Genomic DNA, 26,102 nt, shown 5'->3' with positions numbered 1-26,102 from the left:
CTTGGTGAGACGGAGGAGACATCTGATTGGCGAGGCCCGGATGTCTCTGCCGAGTGGATTACGTGGAGGGCGGGCGTCTACGCCTACATCAAGACGAGTCCCGTTGGACGGGATTGGGGGCAGAAGTTTTTCCTACCGCGGAGGGGGGTGGGACGGGACGAGGAGCCCAAGAGATGAGGAAGGTGAGATATCACGAGATATTGACGAGCGATCGTGCGTTCTTCTCCCTTGGTTTCTATTCGAGGCATCATTAATCGCCCCCTTGTCTGTGTCATCGGGCCAGGATCGCAGCAACATTAAGGCGGACTCACATTCCTGTTCGAAACTCTCGCGACCATTTTCTATCTTTAAAGCAATTTTTGAACTAGGTTCATGAGTATCCCTTACTTCACCCCAGTCCGCCGTCGTGATCGTTTCACACAAGAGGCGAATGGGAGCTTCAGGCAACCTTCATCGAATACGCATTAGGACACACAATGTTGGAGGTTGAAGCAAGGCGTCGTTAAACGCCGGTATCGAAATAATGAGAGACATTGATCGGCACAGAGCCTCCTGTGCCCATGATTGAAAGGCAAGGCAGCCAAGGCCGAGTCCAGGCACGGTAGTTGACATTCTTCGTGATATGCGAGATCTTGGCGCTGCCATTTCGCCTTGGCATGGCAACACAGCGGTCGGTAGCTTACACACGACGCAAAAGGGAGACAGCTGCCTTGGATGAAACCTCGAGTCTGTGTAACCTGAGAGACTCGTTTACTGACATCGTGATCAGAATTTCTGCCCTTGTCTTTGGGTGATTGTGTCTCTGCGTCTAAGTGACAAGGGCAAAATCTTCCAGGTCGCATAACCCCGCATGATTCGTGGAGTCTCCTCACTGAATTGGCCGGAATTATTAGCCCCTTTGAGAGTGCCCACTGCTGGAGCAACCCTGAAAGAAGCGTGCTCGCGCCGTTTATATTGCGCGAGCAATCCATTTTCTTCACGTGTAGGGGACTGACTACTGGCGGTGAGGGGTGGCTCATTGGTACGGCTCCATACTCCAGTCCCCCGCAACTGCAGGACAGCGCCTCATGTACGTTCTTAAAACTCCTCGGATGTCCTCTGCAAGCCAGCGTAACGGAGACAGTCTCAAGAGCCGAGACGCTGATAATGTCGACGAAATCGAATGCATCAGCTTTGGTCTCTTTACGGGGTGTATTTACTGCTACTGATTTTTGACGTGGTTGAATACCGAGGCTCGATGAGTGTGGCTGAGCTTAATCTCTAAAAATCTCTCACCGAACTGGACTCTCCTTTGGCGAGAATGCCATCTGGGACACACTGGAGACCTATTCAATCTATTTATGAAGCTGAGGACTTTGTAGACCTGCAGTAAAGGCCAATCGAGAGGTTCATGTCTTGAAGCCATGCCCAGCTTTCTGTATTTCGGAGACATCGTCGTTCCCTTCTTCTTAGCTATTGGCTGGGGTTCGATGGCTTTCGACTACGATCACTGGTCCATCAAGCGCAGTTCTGTTACCCTGGCATACGTTTCCTGTGTTACGTGGGTGCGTCAAGATATTTGGAGGTGTTCCTCAGTGGCCGAGGCCTATCCCGAATGCTAAAAACGAACCAAACAACAAACTAGAGGGGTCTGGTATTTTTGGTCATTTGCGATTAAATTGAATGTTGTTTTCTACACATGGTGTTTTATATTAAACACCAATAGTTGTTTCTGGACTGTGAAACAGGTGCTCGAATGTGGACACGCTGCACCTTTCAAGATCTCCAAGCTTGGTTTATCCCACTGTTTGAACTAGCAGCTCAATGTCCTACCAACGTGTTTGTGTACCAGGTAGTCTGTAGTCATACTATCTCATTAGAACACTCTTTTCTTCAATCGATAACAAGGTCTCTTGGCTTCAATACAGCCAGAAACATTCCGAGGTTCACACTTAATGTTGCGCTTGCGAGTTTTGTGGCTTGGTTTTACGCCACAATTGTCTACTGTCAACGTTTGTGTCGGAGGAGCGCTCAACAACCAACAGTGCACAAGACAATATGGTGATGTAATTGACCACCGAGGCTTAAGCTTCGGAGAATTGGGAAAGCGAGACAATCCGTTGTCTTTTTATGTTAGGTTTCAGCCTGAGACGGATATGAACCGAGGTTCGTCGGGCGTGTCAACGGGGCGTCGCATGAGCGGTGCGGCGTGGAATGGTGGCGGCACGGCACTTAGCCGAGGGACATCGGCTGCGTGTCTCGACATCTCGGGACTCGGGATCGGCGCCGAGTATGTCCGATCATCGGCGGCACATTGGCACAGCAAAGACTTGGTGGGCCGTTTCGTGAAGCAGGGATCTCCAAGCACGCTCTACGTGGAGTTGACGCGTGAAGTAGTGGGTTACCACTAGCCTGATGTGGTAATTACCGAGGCATTGCCCATCTAAGCATCATAGCGAGCTCCTCCGAGTCGGAAGACCAAACCTTGATTCCATCTGGACAACGCACAGTTGAAGAACGGTATCCTACAAAACCCTCCCCCCCTCCATCCGCGATACCTCCGATTCCCCAGGAGATCTTCCCCAGTCCAATTCCCCCTTTACCCCAGCCTCCACCTCCGCACTAGACCAACAAGATGCCGAATACCCCGGATTGGGTCAAGGCCCTGCAGCCGTCCGGCCCTCAGGGCACCGAGCTCCTCGCTCAGGAGAGAGCTAAGTCCAACCTCGACGTCGATCAGCTCGCGACCTTCATGTTCACAAAGGAGGCTCTCCAGCGCAGCGAGACGATACTGAACATCCTCAAGAAGGACCCCGTCTTCGACAAGACGCAGAACTACTTCCGCGGCCGGGATGGCCGGATCGAGGCGGCGCTGGCAAGGGGCAAGAGGCTCTTCCAGCTGACCAAGGAGCACAACTGGTCCGACGAGGACTACCAGGTCGCCAATGACCTCATCGCCGAGCCGACGCCCTACGGGCTCCACGCGAGTATGTTCCTCGTCACGTTGCGCGAGCAAGGCACCCCGGAGCAGCACAAGCTCTTCCTCGAGCCTGCGGAGAACTACGAGATCCTTGGATGCTATGCCCAGACTGAACTCGGCCACGGCTCCAACGTGCGTGGCCTGGAGACGACGGCGACGTGGGACCCGTCCGACAAGACGTTTGTCCTGCACTCTCCGCATCTGACCGCCTCCAAGTGGTGGATCGGTTCCTTGGGCAAGACGGCCACCCACGCCGTCGTCATGGCCCAGCTGATCCTCAACGGCAAGCAGATCGGCCCTCACCCCTTCGTCGTGCCCATCCGCGACAGGAAGACCCACGAGCCTCTCCCGAACGTGCACGTCGGCGACATCGGACCCAAGTTCGGCTACAACACCATGGACAACGGCTTCCTGCTCCTGAACAATGTCAAGATCCCGCACAACCACATGCTCGCCCGCTTCTCGTCCATCGACCCGAACACGAGCAAGTACAGCAGACCGGCCAACCCCTCGCTAATCTACGGCACCCTGACTTGGGTGCGATCCAACATCGTTCTCCAGTCGGGCTCCGTCCTCGCCAAGGGCGTCACCATCGCCACCCGCTATTGCGCCGTCCGCCGCCAGTTTCAGGACCGTGACGCGCCGGCCAACGAGCCGGGCGAGAACCAGGTGCTCAACTACACCATGGTGCAGATCCGCCTGCTGCCCCTGCTGGCCGCGACCTTCGCCCTGCACTTCACCGGCCGCGGCATGATCAACCTGTACAACGAGAACAAGAAGCGGACCAGCAACGTCGGCAAGCCCAGCGACGGGAACCGCAACCCCGGCCCCGAGGAGCTGAGCCCCGGCACCGACCTCCTCGCCGACCTGCACGCCACCTCGTGCGCCCTCAAGGCCTACGGCTCCACCGTCGCCGGCGAGGGGCTTGAGGTCTGCCGGCGCGCCTGCGGCGGCCACGGCTACTCCTCCTTCAGCGGCATCGGCTCGTGGTACGCCGACTACCTGCCGACCCTGACGTGGGAGGGCGACAACTACATGCTCACGCAGCAGGTGTCCCGCTACCTCCTCAAGTCGGCGCGCTCCGTCCTCAAGGGGAACCACGGCAACAACGACACGACGCGCATCCTCTCCGAGTTCCTCCGCCGCCGCGACATCGGCGCCGCCTTCGACGTCCTCGGCTCCGACGAGGACCTCGTCGCCGCCTTCGCCTGGCGCGTGTCCTTCCTGACCTTCGAGGCCCTCCGCCACCGCGACGAGGACAAGCAGTCGTGGAACAGCCTGCTCGTCGACTTCTGGCGCCTCAGCACCGCCCACGCCCAGTACATGGTCGTCAAGAACTTCCACCAGGCCCTCAACGACCGCGCCACGACCGACCAGCTCGACGCCGCCACCGTCGCCCTGCTGCACAAGCTCTTCCGCCTGTACGCCCTCCACACGCTCGAGCAGGAGGCCAGCGAGTTCTACAGCTCCGCCGCCGTCACCGTCCGCCAGATCACGCTCGCCCGGACCAAGGCCGTCATGACCCTGCTGGACGAGATCCGCCCCCACGCCGTGCGTCTCGTCGACGCGTGGAAGTTCGACGACTGGGTCCTGGACAGCAGCCTGGGCCGTCATGACGGCAAGGTCTACGAGGACATGTTCAAGCGTGCGAGCGAGGACAACCCGCTCAACAGCGTCGTCTTCGACCCGTACCCTAACAGCAAGGTGCTGTTCAAGAAGGACGAGAGGAAGGACCTGAGAAGCAAGTTGTAAAATGGGATCGATCCCACAGATATTAGACTACAGATCACATAAGGGATTAGAGTAGACGTTACCTTTGTTGTTTGTTTTTTGTAGAATTACTAGCGCAATGCAAATAGAACGAGGCAAGGAGCCCGTTATTCGTCACCGTCCAGTGCTACCCAGTTAGTGCAAAAGCCTTTCGCTTCGTTGTTTGTTGCCTCTTTCCTGGTGGCCGCCGGCCTTACCAGTTCCGGAACAAAGCTGGCTTGAGTCAAGACGCCATATATCATTGGGTTGCAGCGTTGACTGATCGCCGACTAAACGCAGATAAGGCTTGACACCCTCACTATTTCCCGTCTTCTCGGAAACCCTTAGGCCGCATGGGGTTAGAGATGAGATGCAGTCGTGGCTGCATCATGTGCTCCGACTGTTTGCAGATACCGTTCCAAATGAGCTAAATAGACAACATCACCCGCAGGGTCTCTCTTCCCCCGCGATCTTGAGACACAAAAGAAAGGCTTCTATTCGAGCCTCATTTTTGAGTCCACCAAAGATACCATCTGCTGAACGTCCAACGCAGTTTAGGCCTGCGGAAATAGTATACTCAGAGATGGATATACCTGGCCCATCAGCGGCTGCGGTTATTGTACGGTCCCTTACTAGCCACCCTTATCATCACGTTTTGCAATGTTGATTCTGAAGTATACTTTCAGCCTTTCTTTTCCAGAAGCTAATTTCTATAGGCAACCGAGTTCACCCTAATTGGGATCGCGGCCGCCATGATAGGCGCTAGAATCTACTTGCGCCTGGTCATTCAAGACCTTCCACTCAACGCGAGTGACATTCTTGTGTGTGCTGCATGGACTACTTCTGTGATATCTGCTTCCTTCGACATTGTGTTTCACAAACTCGGGGTGCTGCGTCCGTATGTCTCTTACACCCTAGAGGGCTATCAAGGCACCCCCGAGGAGATCGAGTTTATTTGGAAGGTAAGCACTGAACCTTGCTAGAAGAGTGGCAGCAGAATGTCATGGTACAAGAGGGAGAGTTTTGTTGAGCTCGATGACTGGCTAACCTCCCTGGACAGTTGCAATGGGGCGGACAGTTCCCCTTCTTCACAGCGTTCTACCTGTGCAAAGCGACGCTATTGACACTATACGCTCATTTTTTCCCCGTTTTCATGCAGACGCGGCGAAAGATCTTATGGGGAACGATGGCGTTCTGTGGCTGCGCATACCTCGCCACCATACTCACAATGTTGACAATTTGCAGACCGATAGAGGGAAACTGGTAAGGCTTTCTGTTTCCTGGCTCGCCGCACCCTCTTGAGGAAAAGCTCCATCTGACTACGACCAGGTCCTCCGATCCCGCAGTTGCATGTTCTCCGATAGTATTCGCCCAGGTGTTCTATGTCGGATGGGCTCTGAACTTTGCTGGGGATCTCATGAGTACGTCCCGCTTCGCCCATCTGGGAAGAGAAGAACGTTGCCAACGTCCGCACGGGGGCTTACTAACAACGACCCCTTAGTATTTTGTCTCCCGTTTCTTGTGTTATACTGGCTGCAACTGAAGCGGAGCGTCAAAATCAGCGTTTACTGTGTTTTCCTCCTGGGAGTCATTAACTTGGCCTTCTCTTTGACACGGTTTCTGCAAATCCAGTTGGCAGTGGGACCGTCATCTTTCCGATCTTTTACACTCATCGGTAGGTCTATGCTCTGGATTTATTTGGCGTTCTCCTGTTGGCAAAGACTTGCCTATCTTCCACCACTTCTCTCTCATTATCTTCGACCCTCCAGACGACTTTCGTCTTTTCTCATCACGTGTTGAAGCATGTGGGAGAAGGACTAGATCCTTCGAAAACCAGGGTTCCACTAGCTAACGAGACGATGGCAGAGTTGTGGAGCGTCCTTGACCTGCAAACCGGTCTGATCATTGCCTGCATACCACCACTGCGGCCATATCTATCGCATACGTGGACGATGTGGCCCTTTCGTCTTGCGAATAGGACCCCCAAAGAGCCTGGGAACCGTTCGGAACTCTCCGAGGCTCCTCAACATCACGACCGGTCAAGACTTCGACGTGAGAAACCCAGAAACATGGGCACGGCTGACAATTTGTATAATTCGGGGGGCCGAAGTGTGGGCGAAAGTTACTGGGACGTTGGATCATCTCCCGTAGCAAGTCCTAAGTCGCGGGGATCGGGAGCCAGGGTTGGTTAACTCTCGCTTTGTGAGAAAAGACCATAGCTAATCAGGGTAGCTCGAAGAGATGATTTTGACTCAGAAACTTAAACGCAATGTTGTAAGACTGCGCGGTCTCTCACAGACGGAGTACATCAACCTGTGTACGTTCTTACTTATCCATCGCCAGTAGCGTTAATTTATGATACGTCAGCAGACCGGAACAACCTGCAACCGAGGCGCACCTATTGCCAGACTTGTCTAGACACCAAGATGCCAATCCTGAAGGGCACCACGACAGCAGTGTTCAGGTAGGGCAGTATCTCGGAGACTTAATAAGCTAAAAACCAATGGACATTACTATGTAAGCCAAGAGTGGCTGTGGCAGACACGTTCCAGAAGTTTTATTGGTTTGTTTAGTGCAGAAGTGCGATGGCAGCGTACATACCGAACCCCGGTCATGCATGATCTCTCCAAAGCCAATTATTGTTTACCTCACTCGCGACCGGAGCGTCTACAGGTACCCGTGCATGCGAATACGTAGTGCAGCTGTGGTCGCACCTTTGCTCCCGTATAAATTGGCGTGCTTAGACCTTGGGTGTTTAGTTGGTGTTTTTACATCAAACTCTCTTCTGCCTTTGGGTTACTGCCCCTGGTACTCCACCACAGCGATGTCTCTATCAACCGAAGTTACTGTGTCCATCATCTTTGGGGTGTCAGGCTTGGCCGTGGCCGTCGCTGGGGTTGTTTTCGCATTCATGGCCGTCCTGGAAGCCCGTCGAAACGCTACCAGAGAGCGGTATATCTTGCTTGAAGCTGACCCAAGCTCCGAGGTGCTTGGTGATACTGGCACCAGCGGCGCCAACCAAGTCCGGGCAGGTACGCTTTCTCGCAGTTGCAGTGGTGTAAGTCATTTAAAGAGGTACTATTGTTCAGCGGACCTGCGCTAACTCGGCACCAGCTGCCCCACTACCAAATCGCACAGGGACTGCACGGCAGCACCCGCCCGGGAGTGTCAACCCCGTCGCTGTGACGTCACCCCCGTCGAGCTTATCCATCAAGCTTGGCCCTCCCTTGCCGTTTCCGCAACCTGCACAACACTTCTGTCGGTCTCGACAAACCTGACAATCAACCTCTATTCGCCTCGACATCGATATTGACGTCGTAAGGGCCATCCGTCGCCCGCTCGTCAAAATGCAAATCCGCAGCACCTCCATCTCGTCCTCGATCCTTGCCGCCATATCGAGCGACTCCAGCAATCCCGACAAGCCAAGCCTGCAGAAACGCATCTTCCGCGTCTTAGCTTCGTTTCTCTCCGTCTTCCACCTGCCCCTCGCCCGCTATCACGCCGCCGACTTTCTCGAGCTTCGTCACAATGTCTGGAAGCTCGACGAGCAGGAGTACACGACCTCGTTCCGACTCGCCCAGAAGGCCGCCAAAGGCAAGGGCCGCGAGTCCGACCTCAAGCCTGTCGGCGACCTGGGCTACAGCGGCTCGACCTTCTTCACGACTGCCGACGGCAAGTTCCTCGTCAAGTCGCTGCCCCGCCGCTTCGAGCACGAGTTCTTCACCCACGATCTCTTCGACGCCTACGTCGCCCACATGAAGAAGCACCCCCACAGTCTGCTCGTGCGTATCACCGACATGGTCTACACCTCAATTGCCACGCTCGGTGGCATCCTGGGTACAGCTCCGACCCATCACATCATTATGGAGAACCTGCTGTACGGCAAGTCGGAGGAGGAGACGAGCCACAGAAAGAAGCAGTGGGAGACGTACGACCTCAAGCCGAATGACTACTTCTTCCCTGAGAGGGACATCGCCAACGGCCACCTGGCACCGGAGAGCGTCAAGGAGAGGCTGATTGACGAGTTCGACGACAAGGTCCGCGTCACGCCCGCGCAGAAAAAGGAGCTGCTTGACCTCCTTGAAGCAGACACCCGCGTGCTCGCCGACAACAACGCCGTCGACTACTCGCTGTTCATGGTCCGCTACCCGGGCCCCAACGTCCTGGACGAGGCCCGCAGTGTGCCCACCATCCAGTCCGACGCCAACGAGTGGCGCACTGGCCTCACTGACGTCGACGGCAACTGGACCTACCGCATCATCGTCCTCGACTTCTTCTGGGCCAAGCACAAGTTCCGCGCCAAGGCCATGACGGGGCTCGTCAAGTCGTATAACATCTTTGCCGGCCACGGCCCCATGAGTATCACGGCCAATCCCGCAGAGTATCGTGAGCGATTCCTCAACATGGTCCGTGACTTTGTTATCGAGGCGTGAGATGCGAGGCCTGTAAGCGGTGGGCGCTGGGCGAAACGTTTTTTTCGTTGGCTTCTTGTCCTCTTCAAATCTTGTCCTTTCTCTGTTTCTTTTTTCTTCCTTCTGTTTTTAAGCGCGGCGTTTATGATGGGATGCACACGTATCATACCCCATGAATCGTTTCTAGCAACAGTGTCTGTCTTCCATCGAGATACCATGAAAAAAGCCCTTGTCTTCTCTCTGTCGCAATTGGCGCTCCACTTTTGAGACCGCGATTTGTGACTGTCCCCGACGATAAATCCGTCACTCGGTGCCAAACGCGCAAGCAAGCAGCCCCTAAGACTGTTCCGACAAAACAGAACAAAAACATGGCAAAATAGAACGTCGATCGAAGATCAACCTGAATTGCCCAGAGGCGGATTCGAACCGCCGTCAACACGGATCGCTGTATAGAAGAACCACAACGTATCATCCTAACCAACTAGACGATCTGGGCCAATTTCGGACTTGCAGCTTTTCGACGCCCACGGTCCACATGATCCGCACTCACGATCGTCGTGGGTCCGCAAGACGACACTTTTGCTCGCAGCTGCAGTCGGCGGGCCAGGCTTGATGCTGTTGCATTGCCCTCGTACTTCTTGCTCTTCCATACTTCATAGCGCATGTCCGTTCCTCTTCGCCTTCCAGTACTTTCCAGTAGTAGTCCTCCCCACAACCTGTGATAGACTTACAATCGGAGCACCCAGGCACTCAGACACTCATCAACCAAATCTTGAAGAAGCTGGCTCGCTTTCGTTAATCTCGTATGTAAGCCCTCCGTCGTCCTCTTACAAGTCCAGGTCAGGTGTTTATCCAACATCTTCTCAGGAAGCTCTCTTATGGAATCCCCTGATCACACGTTCCTCCATTGAATTTCAGCCCATTCCAAAACCAATTGCACTTCGCCGTCTTCACCACTACACCCAGCTTTGAAGAACCACTTGTGTTGTCCCGCTGCAACGCCAGCCTCTTGTTCTTATTTTCAATTCGGCTCTTCATTCCAGAGTTTACATAACACCCCTGCGTAAAATCCCTATTCTCTTAAGCCCACTCCCACAAGTTGGATTCAAGTTGAGTTGTCTCTTCTCATTCCCCCTCCATTATGTTTACCTCCAGTGCTCTAAATATGGTACTTCAGTCTTTGTCACCACTATTATTTTAGCTAAGCAATTCAAACCAAGTTCTTTTAACCACTCTCTCCAAGCTCGTTATACACATAGTCATAGCTATAATTGTACCAGAAGTTTGAAGTAGTATGTCAAACTCATCCTACCTACTTATTAAAGAAGAAGGCTAAAATAGCCTTTCCCTACAAACAACTCTCTCTCTCTCTCTCTCTAAGCATATTAATATCAGAAGATCGTAGTACAAGCTGGGTTCCTAATATCCCTCCTTACAGCATGATCTGTAGAACTTTCTCACATGACCCCATCCATACTGAGTCCCTTGCGCCAACCCATCCAAGATAACCTCATAGCAGAGCTCTCATATTTACATAAACCTGTGTGCTTAATATGGCCTCATTTCTATTGCTTCATTCTTCTCTAGACCATGTATCTGCTTATTGACAATGACACCTATTCCTCAGTAGCTCTCACCGTTTCTTAACCTTGTGCGCCTGCCCTTATGAGATAGACAAGTCCTGGTCTCTCTTGTTACCCTGGCCGGAAGTTCCGACGCAGCCTGTAGGTTTCCTGAACATATTTAAAGGGCCTTGTTGCCCATCGGCCTTCTTCTCTTTCACATGTCACACTCTCACCGTTTACAAGCCAACACCTCAGTCTCCATCTTTCAGCTTTTAGCTATATTATTCAACCTTGACTCTTCTGTCCCTTACCTTCCATTAATGGGCTTCGGGCTAGTCTGCTGATTTCATATCGCAGTGAGAAAGGCGTTTTTTCTACATTGCAGATTTCACATCTTCGCCTTCTCACATCAGTCCATTCACAGCAAGAGCCTTGCCTGCATCTCATTTCCTCTATCACATCAAGAAAAACAAGCCCTGGAGAGTTTTATAGTCTTCAGCCTTATAACTCTTTGTTTTTGGCAGTCGTTCACCCTCAAGGTCTTGCCTCAAGGCGTCGTTGTCAACCTCAATCCAAGTAGCACATGCTCAGAGGTACATACACATACTATATATGCCTCTAAAGAAAGGGGCTACAAGACTAGCAACAGAAGTGCTGATATTGCAGTAATAGGATTCTCATTGCACCTTCTATCTTAATGTCGCCTTCGTTCAGGTCGCTTTACATTTAGAATTATTTCTCCTTGAGGTCAACTTTCTTCAGATCGCGACTTCTTTTAGACCGGCTTCCTTCAGACTGACTTCCTTAAGATCAACTTTCTGCAAGCTTTCTTCGGATTGCAACACCTGGATATATGCAAATATCTTCTTAGCATTGCACTCTGCGTAACCATGAAACATCTTTGCAGTTGAGAATCTACTCTCTCAAGTATCCACAACACAAAAAGCAAGGTACGCGGCAAGAAAGCCACACAATCAGGTATGTTGCCGGCCCATAACCCACAGTCTCCCTCCGATGCCCTAAGATTCCTTTCACGATCGAACGATATCTGCTTCACACACTTGACCCTTATGGCGCCAGCCGTTTCCCCCCAAATCCTCTTTGATATCGTCTACTTGTCCTGCTCCTGCTTGTACTTCCTTCTGCTCCCGCTTGTTCTTCCTTCTACCATAGGCTTCCGCTCTCAAGTTCCCTCCTTCCTAACTCCCAATACATATACCTGGCAGGCACCTTCCTTTGGCAAGGAAGGGATTCAAGCGAAAAAATCGCTTCCTACTTTGTAACACTTGTCATTCTCCCTCTTCTCTCCCCCTTCTCTTGCCTCCCACTTCTCCTCGTTCTCCGATTCCTCATCCTCGTCTCCGCCTGCCGCAACCTGAGGGAATCTCGGGCTTCTTAGGGGTCCTTCCTTCTCGGATAGGCAGCGTCGGTACCCAGGAAAGCAGTCTTCACGGATTACGCCGTCGTATCCCTCATGCTCTTTTCTCTTATTTATCGAAAATCACAACATCTGTAACTAACATCAATCGTTTTTCAGGGTCTTTCACAGAAAGAGCGGAATCTCTTGGCCCCTACACAGTTGTTTTGTATGCAACTGAGGCATCGCATCACCTTCCAAGATGGTCGACAGAATCGATTCCTGCTTCCCCGGTCGCGTCATGGACCAGCCGAAGGATGACGATAGCTCGACTATCTATGTCTCGACCGACAACGGTTGGACGAACGACGACGACAGCGACGCTGGAAACCCCGTCGCGCCTGCTCTTCCGCCCCCAGTCCTTTCTCGCTCGGAGTCTCAGAACCTCATCGACTTCGATTCGTCTGACAATGGCGATCATTCTGAAGGCAATGGCCCGACAGGAAAATTCGTCGATGTCATGGATCAGATTTCTTGCCAGCCTAGTACTGATGGTCACTCCATGGAGGTTCAGTTGCTTCCTCTCGATCCTTCCTCTGAGGCTCAGAGTGACGGGAACCTCATTCCCGCAGCGGCCGAGTTCACTCCCAGCAATTCGTAAGTCACAACTCTTCTGTCTCAAAGCATGTGTGGCTACATCGGTTTAGACACAAAAACTGACACCTGCCGCAGGTGTTCTTTCCCTCAGGAACAAGTATCGCCATTGAGCTCCTCTCGTTCGTCCTTTGCAGACGCTCTCCAGAGTCTAGACTCGTCGGACGACCAGCTGACGTCGCTTCAAGCCCGCGTCAAGCAGCTTGAGCATGACTACGAGACTCTGAAGCGTGAGAACGACCGCCTCGACAACATGAACGAGGTATTGAAGTACAATGCGAGCAAGAGCAATGCTACCATTGAGAGGCTCACGGCGCAGCTTTCTGAGGCTGAGCTCCTCAGATGCCGAGCCCAGAGGTATGCATCAGAGATCAGTGAGCGAGGCCAGATGGACAAGGTATCCTTGAACGACGTTGGCGAAGGTCTCAACTGCACCAAGGCGCAGCTGGAGAGCCTCCGAGCAAAGTATGACAGGGTTGTTCAAAGCCAAGCGCCTCTCCAGAACCGACTTCAGGAGCTGCAGACAGGCCTTCTTAATGCCGTGGAGCGCAACAAGACCTACGAAGCATTTCTCCGCGGCTTTCTTGCTGACCATCCCCAGCATGTCGCTGCCTTTGAAGCCATCGGCGTCTCTCCCTTCAACGCAGAACGGGACAGCAACTGTGTTGCTGGAAATGTTGAAGCTGACCTCCTTATTTCCTTCGAGGAGGTCTCACCGAGTCAGGCTGCACCTTCCATGCCTCTCAAAAGCCACCTTGTAGATGGCACAGACTCTTTGCTGGAGTCGCAACAACAACCTGCTCCACAAGCCGCACCCATCATGGTCAGCTGTCTCAAACCTGTCCAAAAGAATTCACCGCAGGCTTCGCAGCAGCTTCTGCTACAGGCTCCAGTGCAGCCGGGCGTCCAGGAGGATCTTCACTGCCCTGAGATATCAAAGCAGCCAGACACCTGCAACGTCGACGTTGACGATCTGAAGTGGAGCAAAGACTGCGACGACATTTGGTCATCTCCTTTCCAGAAAGAACGGGCGCTGCGCAACCACCAAGGAGGCTCTGGGGCTCGGCAACGCTCCCAAACGCCGGGTATGTTTCTCCACGGCATTCGATATGTCCGAAATCGAAGCGATCAAACACTAATCACCGGCGATGGCATCCCAGAGGTAGCTTCTCGTATGGTCATCATGGCTGGCTTTCCTGACGAGGTCCACGTCCAGCGAGTCTTGGAGCATGTTCGTGGCGGCCGGATCCTGAGCGCCCACGTGGCCCCGATGGGAACTGGCGACTTCACCTATAATCAAGCTTATATCGAGTTCACCACGGCGGAAGATGCCTCGGCGTTCTACCGATACGCTCGTTGCCGCAAGTTTGGGTTCATCGGTCCAAATGGCGACTCGGTCAGTGTCTACACCAGTATTCCCATCACAGACTCATACCCCTTGAACGAGATCATGCAGGCCTCGATTAACGAGGGTTGCACGCGCTGCCTTGTTGTCGCAGGATTTCCAGTCGTACATCTCGAGGCTGTCCTCAAAAAGGCGGGCTTGGCGTACAATTTCGCTGAAGTCATCACTCACTTCTCCTATTCTGACGACGGTGACTTCGAAGTATCGTTCTCCAGCCTCAAATCGGCCATTCTCGTTCGGCAATACATTCTCGGTTCAAGCCTCGGCACTAATGGACGAAGCGTCACCTTTAGATCCGACCCATGCGACGGATCTTTTGAAGAGCTTCAGGTATCATTCCTGCCAGTCTACCCGACAGTCGACTTGTCCATTCTCGCCCCTGAGAACGCGCGACATTTCATGACTATTGAAGAGCGAGAAAAGGAAGAGGAACGGCTTCAGGCGGTAAGGTTAGAAGGATGCGACCCAAATGACCCCGAAACCGACACTCTCAAGGAGATGCTTGATCGCAAAAGCATTGTCTGGGAGAAGACGCCAGACTGGGAAAAAGCCGTCGAGTACGTCGCTTATGACCCCGATCAGCGAAAGGAGGTCCGGCATCGCAGAGACCGCGAGTCTGGGGCCGTCCAAGTGTGGTACCACGGAGGATGGGCCATGACCCAGACCCAATCCTGGAAGGCTTGGGAGCACCACAACATCGACAGCCCCGAGCCGTATACCCAGAAGACCGCAGACCTCCTGTATAAAGTGACTGGCTGGGTTGACCGTCGCAAGGTGAATCTTTACCTGAAAACCAAGACGGAGAAGGAGGAGCGTGGCGAGAACGGTACTGACAACGATGTCGGCAGGTTGTCGTCGATGACGGTGGACTCTACGGAGACGCTGAACAATCTCTGAATCCGAGGTCGAGCGACGACATATCAGCGAGCCCTGACAGATCTTCGAAGACCGAGGTGTTCTCTCATTTGGCGGGTGTCTCTGCAACTTTGGCTGACCCATCGGCTCATGTGCCCGTCGGCGTGTACAACAATCATATTGGAACCAACTCGGGCAAAGCAGCCTCTACGCTATCTGGATCGAGATTCCCTTTGGAGGTTTCCTCGCGCGCCATGACTGCCTCGATGCCTGCTTCTCCCGGTTCCCACACTATGGCGAGCGAGAGATTCGAAGGAGTTCACGGCATGTCAAAGCCTGCTTTCAATAGACTTAAGACGAGAATGGCCAGAGGCAAGGTCAAGTCGTCCATTGGAAAACCTCAAGTGTGCCAGGGTCCCTTTTGGTAGAAGGATATTGGTAGCAAAACGGATGATGGAGGAAGGGAGAGGGGGATGAATATCGTGTGGATGGAAGCGAGTGAGTCTGGAAATCTTGCTTTTACGCGCCAACGAGGTGCCAGAAGAGCGGAAAACTTGCGATTTCGGGTGAATATTCTGCTTGGCTTGGGAGGCGTAGATTGATGACTGGGCGACGAGGAAAAGTTGAGAAGCAAGGGAAGGGGCACATGAATGCATAGCCAGCGCGATAATAGACCGAATTCTCTTTTGCCCTCATTGCGTCCCCGACTCACTGCTGAAAGTTCAGTCCAGCCTAGCCAAGTGTGACTTGTGATGTTTGACCTTTGTTTTTTACTGTATTCTTGAGCTGATTCTAAGGGTCCAACTGCGGCTCGTTTGCGAAACTATGCTATTCTTGATGCAGCCTGGCCCAAGATACACCTGGAGATGACTGCTCCGAGGTGACGTGCCCTCTAACTAGACCACGACGGTCTCTTCGTCCAAGAGTAGCCCAGTAACCTTCAAAGAGGACACTGCAAAGAACGCCGTGACTGGTTTCCTACCCCGCTTGTCCGGATTCCCAAACCACGCAGTCTCATAAGGATAACCTCGAGCCGAACCAGGCTCCCCATACCTTTTCTTTCTTTCTCGTTCTCCATCTCTCATCAAGAAGCCTCGCTCACCAGGAAAGCGTGGGCTTGACGGCCTGAGGCGGCTCGTCCGTAACGAGAAGCATCTCATCACCGTCCTCCTTCTCGGCGTCGCCCTCCTCGACCGCGTCCTCGTCCTCGTCGCCACTACCGTCGCCGCCGCCCTCGCCGCCCTCAAACGCCTCCGAGACGGACGAGTACTTTCGCGGCATCGAGGGGGCGAAGTACCGGTACAGCGCGCCGGCACCGCGGGCCCGCGGCGTCGGGTTCTTGAGGAGGTAGTTCCGGATGAGATGGCGCGGGATGTTGCTCTCGGGCTCCCAGGTCGGGTTCTGCTCGGCGGGCCAGTTGCCCTTCCAGCGGACCAAGAAGTAGCGCACCGACTTGCCGCGGATGACACGCTGTTGCTGGCCCTCGAGGCGGAGAACTTCGTAGACGCCTTCTTCCTCCTCCTCGTCTTCTTCCTCTTCTTCTTGGTCTTTCGTGGGCGGGAGGGTCCTGAGGATAGCTCGTTCGCTGCCGGCGTTAGTAGCGGGCGGCGCGGAGAACGAGAGGCTTCCTTTGAGGGCGGGACTTTGGCCGTGCGGCGCTGGGTTCGCCATCGGCGTCGCGGAAGGGGCCTGTTCTATAGACCGGATCGGCTGCGAGGGCGTGAGGTTGGCGAGGTTCCTGGAGGTCGCCAGGGAGATGGTCCACGGCGTCGTGTTCTGGATCAGGGGTCGCCGGGCTGGAGTGGATGTCATCCCCAGGCCGTTGGGTGGCGGATTGAGTGTCGGTGGGGCGGTCGCCGGTGCCAGTGGCGGCATCGTTGGAGGTATTGGTATCGGAGTCTGGGGCCTTGGGGCCGGTTCCTGGGGCGTGGACGGGGGGTGTCGTATCGAGAGGAGAGACCGCTTTTGTGGTTGCGTCTTTGTGCGCGGGGCGGTGGGCGTGGATGTCTGGTGGGCGGACGCCGGAGGCATCGGCGGTAGGATAGGGGTCTCTCGCGGCCGGGAGGCCATTTGGGGCAGCGGCGGTAGTGCCGGGGAGCTGGTAGCTCCTCTGGACGAGTCGAAAGGCGTGCTCCGGCTGCTGTCCGTCTCGATGCTGGATAGAAGCCGTGACAACGGCGGCCTCGGCGATCCCGTGCGCCGCTTCTTCGCGGGAGGGTCTGATCGTGCCCGCGCGGCGCTCAACTCGCCAGAGTCGTAGGATTCTTCGACTGACATGGGTTCCTCCCCGTTCAGCTGCCGGAATATCGCCCTCTCTTCGGCCTCCTCGTCGATCTCCATCTCGATGTCGCCTTCCGTCTCCAGCCCGTCAAAGTCCTCCGGTATCATGCTCTTGGACGGCGTCGATAGCGATGGCACACCCTTTCTAGGCCGTCCCCGCGGCTTCTTCTCCCCAGTCGCCGGCGCGGTCGCTGCGGGCGGCGTGTTGGCCTCGACCGCGCCCTGATGCTTCCTCTTCGTTCCTCTGCGTCCCCTCACCCCATTGTTCAATATGATGCCCTTCTCCCTCGCCTCCGCCTCAGCTACGGCGCGCACGTTCTCCTCCTCCTCGATCCTGCGCTCTTCCTCGTCTCTTTCAGCAGCCCGCGCGGCGCACCACTCCTCGTACGCCATCGGTGAGACGTAGTCGCATATCCTCTCGGCGTCGACCTGGAGCCGGGCGGCGGGGAGGTCGGTCCAGCCCACGACATATTGCAAGCGCTTCTTGCCGTCGACGGAGAAGGCGGGCGGGACGAAGAACTCGTCGCGGATGTAGGCCGTTGTGTCGCGGACTGGGACGAGGTTGATCGGGAGCAGGCGCGGACCGGTGCCGGGCCTGTAACGGCGGTAGGTCGGTATGTCCTCGAAGACTACGGCGAGCTCGCGCAGGTCCAGGGTCTTGGAACGTCGGCGTCCCGAAGGAGTGCTGGCGGTGCTTATGCTGGTGGTTTTGCTACCGCACGGGGTAGGTCTGCCGAACCAGACGAGCCGCGAGGGGCGCGACATGGTTGCCCGCTCCCTGCGGAGAGGTTACCATGCCACGGCTGGCAGGAGCCGGGGAGCTCGGGGCGACGTCGCCTCGGGAGGATTATCGTGGAGGAGCTGGATCTGTGGCCGTTGTCACAGTGGTTGTTCGTGGTTGAAGGGTCTCGCGTTTGGGGCGGCGGTGGCTCGTGTTGCCCGCGATTCGTGCGATCTGGTGTGGCCTTTGCGGGCAAGGTCAGTCGAACCACGCGAACAGCACCACGCCGCGACCCACGTACCTAAGAAAAATTTGTCAATGACACCGGAAGATGGCTCTGAGAAAGCGATTTTCCACGATTGTTTTTTTACTGCTGGTTGAGACGTGCGTAGACGTTGTTTGCTGGGTTCGTCTGCGGCTTGTGGAGGTGGAGGAGGGTGGAAATCTAGAACTTTAGCAATTTAGTTAAGCTTTTCAGCAGCTTAGAGAGCCACTGTAAAGTGAAAATAAGATTTTAATAGTTTAGGAAGGTTTTATTAATACTTATCCTAACTTATAGGCTCTAAGATTATATAAACTATCTAAACTTATAGATAAAAAGAGAATAGATTTACAGTTTTTTAAATTAAATACTTGAGAATAATAGTAATAATATTAACAGTTTTTATTAATTAAATAGTATAAAGACTATTAGTAGTATATAGTATTACTTAGGAGTGCTAAGTACCTAGTAAGTTATGCTTTTAGATTAATTATTATACTTAATTTCTTAATTAATAAACTCTTGCTTTTAACTCTATGTTTTTAATAGGGCTGCTCTTTAGAAGATAAGTAAAAAAAAAAAATATATATATGCTAAGACTAAGTAGAATAACTATTACAGTTTATTTACCTTTGTCCCTAGCTCCGTTTGACGCGACTTAGAAGCAGCAGGGGCTACAAAGTGGCCTGTGCGGCAGCTGCGTCTAGGCCTGCAAAGCATTGTGAGGCGTCAATTCTGTGGTGGGCCGAGCTTGACCTCATCGCGAGCTCCATCCATTCCAGCTTCAGTCTCGGTTCCTAATTCTTCGAACACCATCCACCAGAAAAATCTCCACTCCAACTTTGACATTGCGCCCGATTGATGCTCACGACACTCTAGCACGACTAACATCTCCCACGAAAGGTCACGCAACTATGCTGACGCCCACGAGCACCTTCGCCCTCCGCCTCGCCGGCCAGGGCGCCGCCCGCGCATCGATTGCCTCCTCTATCGCCCGCACCACCGCATGCCCGTACTCTACCGTCTCGATGAAGAAGCAGCAGCCCTCCGCCCGCCCGATCGGCCTCGTCGCGATGGGCCCCATCGCCCGCACTAGCGCCGCCTTCGCCGCCGCCTCCCCGTCCTCTTCCATCGTCGCCCGCGTCGTCCGCCAGCCCTGCTCCCAACGCTGCAACGCGACGACTGCTGCCGCGGCGGCGCAACCAAAGGCCGCCGCTGTGCCCGGGGACAAACTTGACTGGGAGACTTTCTTTCAGCTGCGCAAGTCTCGCAGGAGGTGGCAGCTCGGCTTCAGCATCATCTCCGGCTTGGGCTCCTTTGTCGGCGGTGCCGGTATCCTAGCGACTGGTGTTGCGGACCCGTTGGTCACGCAGGTTCCCCTGGACCCTTTCATCACGATGGGCATGATGACGATGGCCTTCGGCGCGCTGGGATGGTTGGTCGGGCCCAGCGTTGGGTCCCTAGTCTTCTACACGCTGAACAAGAGGTGGAAGAATCAGATGACGATCGTAAGTCATGACGCTTTGAGCCACTGTAACTTGAAACAGGTACTGAGTTATATGGTGTTACAGAAGGAGAAAGAGTTCTTTGCCCGCATTAAGAAGAACCGTGTCGACCCTTCGGTGTCGTCCGTCGGCAACCCTGGTGAGTCTAGCCCGTGGACCTTGTCACTCAACGATACACTAATCACCTGAGCAGTCCCCGACTTCTACGGAGAGAAGATCTCGAGCGTCAAGGGCTACCGTCAGTGGCTGAAGGACCAGCGTGCCTTCAACAAGAAGCGTATCAGCTTCGTGTAGACCACCAATCACCCGGCACGGCTCGTCAACGGACGATTTCTATTTCGTTAGGCTAATCAGGATCATGGCTAGTGGGCATAGGCCGCCCTCCTCTCTCTGTAGCAATAGGGGTATCGGTGAGGAAAAAGTATGTATCGTGACGACACAACCCTCCTCGTCAGAACAAATTCAACTTTTATTTTGAGAAAAGAAAAGAAAAGGCACCTTGCCGGCCGCTTGTTGCAGTTGCTTAGGTAAAGGGCAAGGTAGGGTCGACTTCGTGCTTCCAAGCTCTCATGCCGCCCTCGATGTCGCCGATGAACCTCTTCCCGTTGTTGTCCAGGGCCAAATCCTTCAGCCGCTTTGTCGCAAGTTGGGAGTCGTTGCCAACCCTGCAGACAAGATATATGGGCGCATCCTCTGGCAAATCGGCGGGCAACCACTCGGGCCGAGGCCGGGTGCCATCCTTCGGCGGCTGCGTCTCCTTCATGAATCTTGCGATAGGGATGTTGACAGCTCCGTCGATGTTACAGATATCAAAATTCTCGCGTTCTCTCACGTCCACCAGGAGATGGCGGCCATCATTGGCCTTGATCATGCGCTCATATTGTGCTGCTGAAATGCGTTCGTTGGGCCCCAGGATACTGACCGGAGCACTGACTCCGCAGAATGAGATGTAATCGAGCGAACCTGACCGCAGCGTCTCGAGAGACAGCGTCGACGACGCAGAGCACGCGAAACAGTCCTTCCTCCGGCCGCGCATCCGGACGGACCTGAATGGCCCTGACGGTGCGGCCCCCGAGAAGATGAGCAGAGTCGGAGCTGCTGCTTCCTTCTTCTCAACTTTGGGGTCGACAGCGCCTGCAGCAACGAGCTTGATAGCCTCGAGAGCTTGCAGCACGCCCATGACGCCAACGACGGGACCAAGGATCCCTCCTTCGCCACAGCTGACTACGCTGTCTGGCGGGGACGGCTTGGGGAAGACGCAGCGGTAGCACGGCCCGCCCTCCAGGCTTCCCTGCGGCGCGGGGGGCGAGTTCAGGATGATGAGCTGGCCGTCCGTCCGGAAGGCCGACGCGGAGACGAGGGGCTTCTGCAGGAGGATGCAGATATCCGAGATGAGGTAGCGGGACGTCGGGTGGTCTGTGCAGTCGAGGACGATGTCGTACTGCGAGACGATGTCCTCAGCGTTCAGAGGCGACAGGTGTTCTTTGTGCGCGCGATACGTCACGAGCGGGTTGAGGCTGGGGAAGTCATCAGTTTCAGGGGCGAAAAGTTAAGACAGCATAAGCTGTACATACTCCTTCAGATATGCGATGGCGCTCTCAACCTTGAGCATGCCCACTCTGTCGGTCGAGTGCGCGACCTGGCGATGGAGATTGGAGACCTCGACAACGTCGCCGTCGACGAGGCCGACGGTGCCAGCGCCCGCTCCGGCGATGTAGGCAGCCGCGGGGCACCCGAGACCCCCGGCGCCGATGATGAGGATCCTGGACCCCTTCAACCTCAGCTGGCCTGTACGTTCCGTTCAGTTTGCGACCTCGATCATCACTTGCAGCGGCGCGCGCGCGCGCGAGATGTCTGACCTAGAACCCCGACATTGGGGATGATCAACTGGCGCCCGTATCTCTCATAGTCCTCGGGCTGCAGGGGCCACTTCCAGGGGTGCTGCGCCGGCGCATCTTGTGCTTCTTGCGCCTCTTCCTCGGCCTGTTGAAGCTCTTGCTTGAGGTTCTCGAGTTCGAGGGTGGCCTCGGCAACTCTTCGACGAAGAAGCTTGACTTTGTCCATTTTCAAGCCAGGAACAGCAATTTATGTATAGTACGACGTAAGTGGGATGAAGAGATGGCTCGCGCGGGAATTTGGAGGCATCTTTGTGTAAATGTCGGAGACATCGTTACCGACATCCGATCCCCCGCCAAAGATTTAGGGAGACCCACTCTTGTCCGCCGCCGCCATGGGAATTTTTGAAGCTCGGCCGTCTTCGAAACTCACCACCACTTTCCACGTCCGTCTGTCTCATTGCGCCTGACAACACTCAACCCTCGAAACAGGCCAAGCCAAGTACCTCGAATCCATCGACACTCACTCGAAGCAAGACATCATTCACTATGGTATTGCGACTGCGCCTTCTCCCCTCCCCCCCCCCTTGTGATTTTACATACAAATACTAACCGCCCGCAACCCAGGCGCCCACCGCACCGACGAAAACGCTCTCGGCGCGCGAGAAGCGCATGGCCCGGATCCGCGGCGACATCCACCCACTCGCGCCGCACAAGACGCTCCGGCCCGAGGCCAAGGTCGACGACAGCTTCCTGACGAACAAGAAGGACAAGCGCACCATGAAGCACAGCGCCTTCGTCTCCAAGGTGGAGAAGGCCAACAAGAAGCCGCTCAAGCGCCGCCGCCCGAACAAGAAGCTCGTGACGACCATGGAGTCGCTCGCCGATGCGCTGCCGGACCTCGACGAGGGCGCGCCGACACTGGAGCAGCTGCGCGAGGGCAAGGTGCGCCACAAGAGTCTGAAGAGCCGGCCCGGCGCGCTGAAGCGCAAGGAGAAGGTCGTGCGGGGCGAGATGCAGCGCTTCGGGGCCAGCATGGCCGCCTTGGCTTCCGTGCCTGCTGCTCCTGCGCCGGTGGTGCCGGTGGCGCCTGCGGGTGCGATGGCGGTAGAGGGCTCCGCGGAGCCCGATGCGGCGCCCGATGCGACGTCGAGCCGTTGGGCTGCGCTGAGAAGACACATCTCGAGCACCATGGAGCAGAACCCAGCCTTTAGCAAATAAGGTACAGCCCAGGGTACGCTCAGGCTGGAATCCTTGGGGACAGGCCAGGGTTCCTGTTATCAACGCGCCGTGGCAGCCACCGGGATATGGGCAGCTACACAACGTCTCGAGCTCGCCTTGGAAAACAGTCTGATGTCACGCTATCAACTGAGGTCTTGGATCGCTCACGCATTGTCAAAAGACCGTTCACTTTGAAAGAACTTTAACGGAGCTGAAATGTCGAGGAGTGAGGAGCTGCCTCTTGACTGCCTGGCTGCAAAACAGACCGACTTGACCGCGCGCACAACACCTCGCATGGTTTAGTCATCAACTTGTCAAAATTGTCTGGTAGGGCAGAAACCAACGGCAACACATTGACGAGGGCCTTCGACAAGAAAAGAGAGGGCTAACTGGCAGTTGATGGATGGCGATACAGATATCGCGACCAATTGGTTTAATAAATCAGGGGCGAGGTGAAGACACTCGCACATTGTGGGTTGGGTCGCTCGTTGAGCAAGAAGGGCCAAGGAAAAAGGCTTCTGCCCACTTGAGGACCCATTCTCAAAAGGAAACAGACGTATCAATCTCGCGTCTGCGAGGATTCGGCGCGCGTGAGCTAGTAGCGACACGGTCGAGCAGAGGCAAGCTGTCGGAGTATCTCATGCCAGAAGAAGATAGGCGTGGAAACATGAGCATCTGACTATCAATAAATACGCAAAGAGTATTTCCTCTTAACCATCGTTGACCACATCAGAAACATCCTCCGTAATGCACCCCAATCGAACTCCATTAAAGCGATCAATGAGGAATGAACGTATGTGGAAAAAGTGGCTGCTTTGCGTTTGTAAAACAATCGTCAGCTTCAGGGTCTGAGATGCGGAGCCAGGCGTCGGACGTTTCGCCCCCGGGGCCGGGGTGTTTACGGGGGAGATGCCGGTTTGCGGGTCCGATGCCGTTGTAGACCCTGCCAACCACCGTCCGCTTGATTCCGGGGAGCTGATTGCAACGCGAAAGGTCGGCCGGCGCCCCATCAGTGGTGCTACCTCGGTTTCCATAGGGTCGGGACTCAATTGGGAGACATTCACAGATATTTTCCCTTTTTAAATACGTACTTGCCACCAGCGGTCGAGTGCCGCAGGGAGGTTTGTTTGCCCAGGAAACATCCGTGAAAGACGGCAAATGGTCTTGACGTCATTGCATCAGCCTCGGCCCTCGAGGTTGTTAACGCATTGGAAAAGGCAATGGGCCCGATGGAAACCCCCTCCCCATCAAGAAAAACAAACAAACCAATACCCGCGTGGCCGGCTGTTTTGACCAGTCGTTACGTGATTAGATGACTTGGCTCAAAAGGTCTGGATCGGGCAGAGAGGATTTGTGGATATTTTGGCGGGGTTGACGGTGCCGTGATGTCAGCTCAGCAGGCGCATCAGGTAGACCCAATCATCCCGGTAACGCACTACCCTTTTGTATCATTCGCATTCACAACGCTCTGTACGAACTCATAACTGAAATGTGACTTTTGGTGCTCTCGGGAATGGTTGGGGTATATGCGGCTACTTCTCCGTCATTTTTGGGTCAGCACATCGAGATCTTCAGGGGGTCGGAAGGGCAAGGGCGGAGAGCGCGTTTGCCTGACACCAACGTCACTACGGGATAGGCAGGAAGATAGGCAGGCAGGCAAAGACTTGGCCTTTCTCTTCCCTCTCTTGCTATTTACCTGGGCAAGGTAGGCACGTACGTAGACCTCTTCGATAATATATACCTCGCTCCTCAGATCCGACCCTACCATCCTCCTGTTCTCCTTCAACAACCAATCTCAATACCAGGCCATAGCACACACATCACCAGTCTGCCACCACCATTATACATCCAACAACACATATCTCTACGCAGTAAACCGCCAACATGACTGACAACACGAACCCCGGAAACTTTGCCAACCGGTATGCCATGTCCCCCATAGACTTCATTCATTTGAAAAGGCACCATACTGACGACACGCAGTCCCACTGAGGAAGTACGTGAGATCGCGGCCAAGGGAGGCCACGCCAGCCACGGCGGCGGTATCGAGGCCGAGAACCAGTCGTTCGGCATACAGTCTTCAGGCACTGAGAATACCAACCCGGGCAACTTTGCCAACCGGTAAGCTTATCTCGTGATGTACCATTTGGAATCGAGATTTGCTGACGGTGTGCAGTCCTACCGAAGAAGTCCGTGAGATCGCAGCCAAGGGTGGTCACGCCAGCCACGGCGGCGGTATCGAGGCCGAGAACCCGTCGTCCGGTACGCGATCTTCGGGCACCGAGAACACCAACCCTGGCAATTTTGCCAACCGGTAGGCTTTACATTCTCCTTCATCCACTGTAACGTTCCTTTAAAAGCGTGTGACTGACGCGGCCGTAGTCCTAAGGAAGAGGTTCAGGAGATCGCGGCCAAGGGCGGCCACGCGAGCCACAGCGGCGGCTTCGCCAGCATGGATGCTGACAAGCAGCGCGAGATCGCTTCCGAAGGAGGCAAGGCGTCGTCCGGCTCGTTCGAGGCTGGATCCGAGAGGGCGCGGGAGGCTGGCCGCAAGGGCGGCCTTGCTGGATCCAACTAAGTACCTCCCCAACGCGACGATTCGAGCTCGGCCAGTTAGGATTGTACGATAGCAGAGTGAAGGCTACGGAGGGGTTATGATTCACGGACAACGTAGACCTCCCTCGACATACAGGGTCTGACTAATGAGAGCCTTTTGATTTTTGATCAACGATATGAATCGGGTGGTGTTTGCATTGTTGTCCAGTGTGCTTCGTCCAGCTTCCGGACCGTGAGTGAGAGGTTTCTTGAGAAGGAGCAAGATGGATGGGGCCCCGAGCTGTGAATGCGTCCCCGGTCACCCCTCGGCCACCCCCTCCCGAACCGGAGAGAACAAAAAACAGGCCATTTCCAAAGCCAATTCTACACCCTCGCAGGAGAAAGAAGCGACGAAAGAGAACGAAACCGCCCGGCAGCTTGCTTCATTTGACACAGCCAGGTGCCGACGCTACGGACTCGTTGCAAACCGTGTTATTCGCGTGTGGGAAACTCAATTAAATGCAGCAGAAACGGCGTTTGGTGGGAAAAGAAACAAACGGCTTGGCTGGATGGGGCAATGCACACAGCTCGGCAGACGCCGGTATTTGCAGTACGGATAGTACCATTAAGTTCCCCACGTCTGCCGCTCCCCTGTCCTCGCTACCGATTCCTACCCCCCCCCCCCCCCGGGGATTTTGACTTTGGAGCGCCTGAGGAAGGGGACGGACTCCGTCCGCTGGCAAACAAACGGCATCGGCTTGGCACCAGTCTCGAAGCGGTCTGGTGT

At 54.8% G+C, this 26,102-nt stretch overlaps 9 protein-coding genes across 9 annotated transcripts; 7 read left to right on the top strand and 2 right to left on the bottom strand.

Annotated features, from left to right (window-relative positions):
- The first annotated feature begins 2,521 nt into the window (after positions 1–2,521).
- Positions 2,522–4,828, top strand: CDEST_09516 (Putative acyl-CoA oxidase, acyl-CoA dehydrogenase/oxidase and middle domain superfamily). The gene has a single exon (XM_062925675.1). The coding sequence runs from the start codon at positions 2,615–2,617 to the stop codon at positions 4,709–4,711; it is 2,097 nt and encodes a 698-aa protein (XP_062781726.1). The 5' UTR covers positions 2,522–2,614; the 3' UTR covers positions 4,712–4,828.
- A 463-nt stretch (positions 4,829–5,291) lies between these two features.
- On the top strand, positions 5,292–6,900 carry CDEST_09515 (uncharacterized protein; the record flags this gene model as incomplete). Its single annotated transcript, XM_062925674.1, has 6 exons — positions 5,292–5,327; positions 5,425–5,670; positions 5,769–5,971; positions 6,038–6,129; positions 6,210–6,383; positions 6,575–6,900. The coding sequence occupies 6 exons, from the start codon at positions 5,292–5,294 to the stop codon at positions 6,898–6,900; spliced, it is 1,077 nt and encodes a 358-aa protein (XP_062781725.1).
- A 1,059-nt stretch (positions 6,901–7,959) lies between these two features.
- On the top strand, positions 7,960–9,411 carry CDEST_09514 (Putative phosphatidylinositol-4-phosphate 5-kinase, core). Its single transcript, XM_062925673.1, has one exon. It carries the CDS (start codon positions 8,056–8,058, stop codon positions 9,139–9,141), a length of 1,086 nt encoding a protein of 361 aa, XP_062781724.1. The 5' UTR covers positions 7,960–8,055; the 3' UTR covers positions 9,142–9,411.
- A 2,893-nt stretch (positions 9,412–12,304) lies between these two features.
- Positions 12,305–14,998, top strand: CDEST_09513 (uncharacterized protein; the record flags this gene model as incomplete). The annotated part of the gene is made up of 2 exons (XM_062925672.1): positions 12,305–12,699; positions 12,775–14,998. The coding sequence occupies 2 exons, from the start codon at positions 12,305–12,307 to the stop codon at positions 14,996–14,998; spliced, it is 2,619 nt and encodes an 872-aa protein (XP_062781723.1).
- Positions 14,999–15,705: 707 nt separating this feature from the next.
- Positions 15,706–18,385, bottom strand: CDEST_09512 (Putative HMG-I/HMG-Y, DNA-binding, chromo/chromo shadow domain, Chromo-like domain superfamily). The gene has a single exon (XM_062925671.1). It carries the CDS (start codon positions 17,999–18,001, stop codon positions 16,055–16,057), a length of 1,947 nt encoding a protein of 648 aa, XP_062781722.1. The 5' UTR covers positions 18,002–18,385; the 3' UTR covers positions 15,706–16,054.
- Positions 18,386–18,992: 607 nt separating this feature from the next.
- On the top strand, positions 18,993–20,200 carry CDEST_09511 (Putative mitochondrial import protein Pam17). Its single transcript, XM_062925670.1, has 3 exons — positions 18,993–19,727; positions 19,791–19,863; positions 19,918–20,200. The coding sequence occupies exons 1-3, from the start codon at positions 19,134–19,136 to the stop codon at positions 20,016–20,018; spliced, it is 768 nt and encodes a 255-aa protein (XP_062781721.1). The 5' UTR covers positions 18,993–19,133; the 3' UTR covers positions 20,019–20,200.
- A 1-nt stretch (position 20,201) lies between these two features.
- On the bottom strand, positions 20,202–21,858 carry CDEST_09510 (Putative THIF-type NAD/FAD binding, Rhodanese-like domain, ubiquitin-activating enzyme). The gene is made up of 3 exons (XM_062925669.1): positions 21,584–21,858; positions 21,299–21,512; positions 20,202–21,241 (listed from the first exon to the last, which is right to left on the bottom strand). Exons 1-3 carry the CDS (start codon positions 21,786–21,788, stop codon positions 20,248–20,250), a joined length of 1,413 nt encoding a protein of 470 aa, XP_062781720.1. The 5' UTR covers positions 21,789–21,858; the 3' UTR covers positions 20,202–20,247.
- Positions 21,859–21,987: 129 nt separating this feature from the next.
- Positions 21,988–22,789, top strand: CDEST_09509 (Putative ribosome biogenesis protein Slx9). The gene is made up of 2 exons (XM_062925668.1): positions 21,988–22,111; positions 22,187–22,789. The coding sequence occupies exons 1-2, from the start codon at positions 22,109–22,111 to the stop codon at positions 22,778–22,780; spliced, it is 597 nt and encodes a 198-aa protein (XP_062781719.1). The 5' UTR covers positions 21,988–22,108; the 3' UTR covers positions 22,781–22,789.
- A 1,673-nt stretch (positions 22,790–24,462) lies between these two features.
- CDEST_09508 (uncharacterized protein) lies at positions 24,463–25,678 on the top strand. The gene is made up of 4 exons (XM_062925667.1): positions 24,463–24,702; positions 24,764–24,901; positions 24,957–25,094; positions 25,163–25,678. The coding sequence occupies exons 1-4, from the start codon at positions 24,665–24,667 to the stop codon at positions 25,356–25,358; spliced, it is 510 nt and encodes a 169-aa protein (XP_062781718.1). The 5' UTR covers positions 24,463–24,664; the 3' UTR covers positions 25,359–25,678.
- Positions 25,679–26,102: the final 424 nt, after the last annotated feature.

Source organism: Colletotrichum destructivum, chromosome 6, assembly GCF_034447905.1.
Source record: "Colletotrichum destructivum chromosome 6, complete sequence".
Classification (NCBI taxonomy): Eukaryota; Fungi; Ascomycota; class Sordariomycetes; order Glomerellales; family Glomerellaceae; genus Colletotrichum; species Colletotrichum destructivum.
Note: the sequence above shows the minus strand (reverse complement) of the source record. Positions and strands in the feature narration are given on the sequence as shown.

Coding starts and splice junctions, on each gene's coding strand:
- CDEST_09508 (XM_062925667.1), top strand. CDS start 24,665: ATGACTGACAACACGAACCCCGGAAACTTTGCCAACCG. Junction 24,703..24,763: donor CCCGGAAACTTTGCCAACCG/GTATGCCATGTC, acceptor GACGACACGCAG/TCCCACTGAGGAAGTACGTG. Junction 25,095..25,162: donor CCTGGCAATTTTGCCAACCG/GTAGGCTTTACA, acceptor ACGCGGCCGTAG/TCCTAAGGAAGAGGTTCAGG.
- CDEST_09511 (XM_062925670.1), top strand. CDS start 19,134: ATGCTGACGCCCACGAGCACCTTCGCCCTCCGCCTCGCCGGCCAGGGC. Junction 19,728..19,790: donor GGAAGAATCAGATGACGATC/GTAAGTCATGAC, acceptor ATGGTGTTACAG/AAGGAGAAAGAGTTCTTTGC. Junction 19,864..19,917: donor GTCGTCCGTCGGCAACCCTG/GTGAGTCTAGCC, acceptor TCACCTGAGCAG/TCCCCGACTTCTACGGAGAG.
- CDEST_09510 (XM_062925669.1), bottom strand. CDS start 21,788: ATGGACAAAGTCAAGCTTCTTCGTCGAAGAGTTGCCGAGGCCACCCTC. Junction 21,513..21,583: donor CCCCAATGTCGGGGTTCTAG/GTCAGACATCTC, acceptor CGGAACGTACAG/GCCAGCTGAGGTTGAAGGGG. Junction 21,242..21,298: donor GCCATCGCATATCTGAAGGA/GTATGTACAGCT, acceptor TGACTTCCCCAG/CCTCAACCCGCTCGTGACGT.
- CDEST_09512 (XM_062925671.1), bottom strand. CDS start 18,001: ATGTCGCGCCCCTCGCGGCTCGTCTGGTTCGGCAGACCTACCCCGTGC.
- CDEST_09516 (XM_062925675.1), top strand. CDS start 2,615: ATGCCGAATACCCCGGATTGGGTCAAGGCCCTGCAGCCGTCCGGCCCT.
- CDEST_09514 (XM_062925673.1), top strand. CDS start 8,056: ATGCAAATCCGCAGCACCTCCATCTCGTCCTCGATCCTTGCCGCCATA.